At 43.4% G+C, this 5762-nt stretch overlaps 1 protein-coding gene across 3 annotated transcripts; it reads right to left on the bottom strand.

The window, feature by feature from the left end:
* Positions 1-834: 834 nt before the first annotated feature.
* Positions 835-5252, bottom strand: LOC100384280 (Actin-related protein 3). 3 transcript variants are annotated; one of them, XM_008679459.4, is made up of 10 exons: positions 4795-5252; positions 4452-4701; positions 4126-4350; positions 3788-3934; positions 2942-3034; positions 2408-2527; positions 1973-2083; positions 1766-1894; positions 1548-1646; positions 835-1390 (listed from the first exon to the last, which is right to left on the bottom strand). In XM_008679459.4, exons 1-10 carry the CDS (start codon positions 4839-4841, stop codon positions 1310-1312), a joined length of 1302 nt encoding a protein of 433 aa, XP_008677681.1. In that variant the 5' UTR covers positions 4842-5252; the 3' UTR covers positions 835-1309. The 3 variants fall into 3 exon arrangements, with proteins under 3 accessions (XP_008677681.1, XP_008677680.1, NP_001170315.1); NM_001176844.2 differs by having other exon boundaries at positions 1006-1390; positions 1548-1679; positions 4795-5108; XM_008679458.4 differs by having other exon boundaries at positions 1766-2083; positions 4795-5241.
* Between the last annotated feature and the right edge of the window lie 510 nt (positions 5253-5762).

Raw genomic sequence — 5762 nt, 5'->3', positions numbered from 1 at the left:
TCGCGAGACACGAAGGCCTTGTTCGGTTAACAGAGATCAAAGAGGGTTGATGGGATTAAATATGTTTCTATTCAATATTAACTAGTAAGAGATTTAATCACCTCTAGGAGGCATGACAACAGATTGATTTGGATCGGATATTGAAAATATCCGCAACAACTATATCTACGGTTACAATCAATATCCATATTCACAATATCCATATCCACGGTTATAACTAATATCCGGTCGCGACTATATCCAATGGATAACCCACAGGTGGAAGGTAATATTCTAATTTGTGCCTACCCGATTTCGGGTCAAATTCGGGTCTAACCCACATGTCAAAACATGTATATCTGACGGATATCTAAATCCGCATCTAGGGGTGGTAATGGATCGTGATCCAAATGATTCTTTATAAAATGGTAGAGACCTAAATAATTTGTAGTTCAAAAATGAATAGAAATAGAGTCTGATTCTAATCTGATCCAATCATTAAATCTTATAGTGTAAAATTTAAAACCTATTGTCACCCCTATCCGCAGGTCAAATTGCCATATCTAATCACCTCCAATCCCTTCCCTCAAGATAGGGACAAAAGATTTGTCGCTGTTAAGATCGATCTTGTTCAGTTAGAAATGGATAGATGGATTGAAAAGAGTTAAAAGGAGATTAAATCCCTTCCTTGCCTAAGTTGTCTTGCCAATGTTGTGTAGAAAGAGGTTTAGTGGCAAGTTGTCTTGCCAATGTTGTGTAGAAAGAGATTTAGGGCATGTTTAGATTATAGCTAACTATGTCACATTTTATCTAAGTTTAGTAGTTTAATTAAAGAACTAATCTTAGACAGAAAAGTTAGACAAAGTGTGACAAATTAGATAGCAAACCAAACATACCCTTAATCCCCCTAATTCTCTCCTGTCCCAACAAGGCACGATGGAGAATTGGTTTGGGGTAACGGAACCACGACCCAACCGCCGCCCCCCCCCCCCCCCCCCCCCCCCCCCCCAACGCCATCCCTACATGTATACAAGCACCAATGTTGACGCTACAAATTACAATGCCACCCAGTTCAGCAGAGGTGGCAAACCCATCCCGTCAGGCCTACCAGCATCTAAATTGTATGATAAAAAATGAACCTATATTTGCACTTTACTTTTGTACAGCTCCTACGGCTAGGATTCTCCAGGATCCCTCTTGGCAGTCCGTTTCCGCTGTCAGATCTCCCCATTTACGCTTGAGTGGACGCCATTCACGACGTCAGCCACAGGGAACAGATCTCGGTTTAAATACATATATACCCTTGAGAACAGGACTATGATAGGCTGAGTCAGTACATCCCTTTGAAAACAGGGTTCGATCGGCAGATGCTCGCACCGTACTCTTCATACTCTGCTTTTGTGCGGCAAGCCTGGGCACAGAAACTCTTATATTAAGTTCTAACGCATAGATTGAACGAAAAAGGTATAGTGCAAAAAAAATGGTGCAAGCTGATAAGTTCACGATCAGAAATTTCAGATGTTGTCCGGTTCTTCCCCAGAAAATTTGTAATGCTATTTTATATATACCTCGTAGAATTCGGCAGTTGAAGCAAGCACAGATCCACCAAACCATACCGCATATCTCTGAATAGGATGACTGACCACATTCACTTCTATAGGCTGGGCCTGAAAATCATATATGATGTTGTCACTGAAAAACTGGCAAAACCACAGCGAAGTTTCCAGTTGGTTGTCTGCATTTTTGCCGTCAGGAAGACATTAAGAGCAAATAACAATGTTTGTACCTTAGCATCTCCACTAAGAAGCCGACTATTAGATGCACGGACCCGTGCATCCACTATCTTTTTGAGGTCCCGCTGTAACCTCCTATGGAAATCTTTAAACATAGTCGAGCCTCCAGACAAGACAATATTCTGTGCCATTGGAAATTCTTTACACTCGATGCGATGTCTTAGAATAAATAGTAACAACAATACACAGATCAACAAAACCTTATAAAGAGCCCTCCTTGTGTCAATTGGGGATGATTGGATGCACCTGTCGATAACAACTTGCAAGGGAGTGGTGAAGTCATTGTTATACATCTCTGGGTTGAAGAAGATCTGCACAAATTTAACACTAATGTGAGAAGGTTGAATTTAAATATAATGGTGATATTAAAATACATAGCAAAAATATCTCAGGGCACTTCAAAGAACAGTTAGAATTGCAGTCACATTCATGATATGAAATTTTAACTTAAAGTGACAAACTAGTCATTCTACGAACACAGCTCAGTACACATTAAGTAAAGTGAACTCAGATTAACAAGAGGGAAGTAGTTCTGCATGTCATGGTCTACCTACAACCAATTACTGCAAGTCCGAAACAGACGGTGACATAGAAGTTACTACATATGCGTACACTCATTTAGTAAAATCAAATACCTCAGGCCCCAGGAACCGCTCGTATCCAATGTCACATGTGTATTTCGCACCAGTTTTTGGTTTGATGCCCGTCCAGTGTTTAACATACTTTGATGGTTCCCTGTCATGTTTATTGAATTCCTGAAATAGCAACAATAAAGTAGATTGTGACTAATTGTCCTTTTGGAAGGACCATTACTTCTATCAAAAACTCCATGGCTAGAAGCTGGCAGGAGTGATCATATTAAAAGGAGAACATTCACCAGTGGAAAATATGAAACAAAAAATTATGGCGTTATCTAGCAAAAATCATGTTTATTGCTCAAACAATGATTCACACGATCAAATCTCAGTCAGTATAGTATAGGTGTAAAGTGTTTCAATGGTTCAACTAGGGGGGCCACTATACAATACTTTTAAACAAAATGTACTGCCATGAAGAGCAAAAAAGAACCTTCACTCATATTTTTTTGATTTTTTTAAATAATATTGTTCTAAATCAAAGTATATATGTTCACCAAGTAACATAACAAGGCACTCAATATCATTAAATACCTTCACAACGTCTGAAGAAGTATAACAGTACATTTCTTTGATCCTCCTTGCTACATCAAAAGATTCTTCTGGTGGAATGTTCTCACCTCTTTCCTGGATGCAAGAATACAAGACTCGGTGACTTTATCAAACTATGTAAGAAAAAGAGGTGGATGCTTTGTATCTATGTCAAAGTTAAACTATAAATCAATTCACCAAGTAAGTTGCATGCCAATGGAAAATAGTTTTAATCTTACATAGGTGTCCATTTACTCTGAAAGACATTGTTACAATCTTTATTAGAAAACAACGGTAGGTGAATCAAAGAATCTAGAAGATATTCACAAAAATCACATCATAGGCAAAGTTCAAGTGATAGCCCAACAGATCTATGATTTTTTTAAAAAGAGCAGCTATGGTTTTATTGCTTGCTGTGGCTATCCTTAACATGTTAAGGTGAAGCTTTTTCTCGAACGAAGTTTAAGTGAAGCTTGTTGTTTGATATATTATTACGCAAGGAACATACCAGTATGATAGCCACATTTCCAAATTAACAACAATTTCATAATTCTATTATGTTCCATTCTCTGTTGAACAAAGTACTGTTTTCTACCGGCCTGGTGCAGCGGTAGAGCCTACCGTCTGTAACCGGAAGGTCCCGGGTTCGAGCCCTAGCCTCTGCATATTATGCGGGTAAGGCTTGGCGCTTAAAGATACCCTTCCCCAGACCCCGCACAGTGCGGGAAGCCTACGGCACTGAGTACGCCCTTTTTTTCTCTTTACATCTGATAAAGTGATAAGCTACTCTAGAGAAATTGAGAGTTCAGTATTATCTTGTGACAATCAGCAAGAAAGCAAAGGAGCTACCTTTAGAAGTTGATGAATAAATTGGGTAACATCCTTGCCTGTAATTGGAATAGATCTGATACTGCTCCCAATGACATAACCATCAGCAACTGGAACGATGTGGGTAGCCCCATCACCCACATCAACTACAACACCTGTCATTTCACACTGAAAACAAAGCATGAAGTTTCTCATAAATGTAAGAGTGTGATGATCGCTCAACAGGGAAGAAAGAAAAACAGCGATGAAGCATTTTTCAAGTACACTAAAACATGGCCTGCTCGATGCTATTGCCATTCATTTTAGCGTAAGGCATGCCTATGCTAAAGAAACAACAAGGCTAAGCTATGCTGACTAACCTTGGTTGTAGTGTACCCAGCAGCTAGAGCAAGGACAGGTTGGACAGCAATATAGAGGCCGGGCACATTGAACGTCTCGAACATGATCTCCCCGGTATACTCCCGGATCTCAGGGGCAGTCAGAGGGCTCTCAGTTAGAAGAAAATAATGATCTTCTGGGTCGCACCGGAGGTAATTGAAGATGCACTGTTGCCAAAACCTCTCCATAGAATCCCAATTTTCCACCTGAAAGAGTTCATTTCAGCCTAATTCAATCGTAAGTAAGGTCGTGAAAAAACAGCAGCAACTGGACACGGCACACGGCAGTACACAGCTGGAGCGCCCACCTGGCCGTTGCGGATGGGATAGCTCAAGCTGTGCGAGCTGCTGGCGCGGGATCGGGCCAGCGCCTCCTGGCCGATGTAGAAGTCGAGGTCAGCCATGACGCCGGCACTGTGCTGAGCGAGCCAGTTCCCCCTGGCAGGGGCGCCCCTCGCCGCCGGCTGGCCTGAACCGGAAAAGGAATCGTTGACGGCGACGACAGTGGGGGTGATGAAGCAGGGCTCCACGTTCCCCGCGAACCCCATCTTCGTGTACCTGCCGCGAGCGAGAGTAGGAGCAGATCAGCAGCGTGACTCACCGTCGTCGCGCCTTCGCGCGCAGATCTAGGGAGAGGGAGGGAGGTCGTACCCGGTGCCGTTGTCGATGACAACAGCGGGGCGGGACAAGGCGTCCATGGCGGGCGCCAAGCGTGTGGTCGCTCGTCAGTGGCGGTGGCAATTGGAGAGGCGCCGGCTCGAGCAGGGCGAGCGGTGGGCTGCTTTTGGCAGCGGCAGTCGGAGGCGGGCGGCGGTCGCCGTCGCGGCGGGCATCCCAGCAACACCGCCACCCGGCCACCCAGCCACCGCCACTGGCAACCACCAGCACCAGCGCCGAGTGAAGAGCCGGCGACGTCGTCTGGACTCTGGAGACGAAGCTTCGAGAGGAAGGGAGGTATATCTCGGGGTTGGCGGGCGGTGGAGACTGGAGGAGCGGAGATCGAACTTGCTTTTGGTCGCGGTCTTTCTCTGCTTCAGGGAGCGCTGGATTTGTCCTGGCGTGACATTGTGACAACGCTGCGCTGCGTTGCATTGCGTCGAGTGTGTGTTCGAGTGCGGCGTGTGCGCGTGTTCGTCTTCGGGTTGGTACGCTGGTGGCGTGCAGGATGATGGCGAGTTAGCGACACCGCCACCGACGCCTGCGTGCACGTCCGCTTTTCTCCGCTCTCCAGGCGTTTCGCTGCCTGTTGGAAGGTGGGCCCAAATCTTTGTGATGGCAAGAGATCTTGTGTGACAAAAAGATATGATGACGTGAATATTTCACGAGTGAGCTCGACTCGGCTTACAAGTTGGAACGAATTCGTTTAGCTAAGCTACAATAAAAATCAATATATATATATATATATATATATATATATATATATATATATATATATATATATATATAATATAATTAATTTCTAATTAATCTAGACTAATTTAATACTAGAAAAAGATTAAAAATATTTACAATTTCACATACCACATCAATTCAACACTCAACGTTTATTAGTTTAACCAACACAAATGAAGCATTTGTTTACTGACAAATGCTAGCTTATTCGAGCTAACGAGCTGGTT

Source organism: Zea mays, chromosome 4 (genome assembly GCF_902167145.1).
Source record: "Zea mays cultivar B73 chromosome 4, Zm-B73-REFERENCE-NAM-5.0, whole genome shotgun sequence".
Classification (NCBI taxonomy): Eukaryota; Viridiplantae; Streptophyta; class Magnoliopsida; order Poales; family Poaceae; genus Zea; species Zea mays.
Note: the sequence above shows the minus strand (reverse complement) of the source record. Positions and strands in the feature narration are given on the sequence as shown.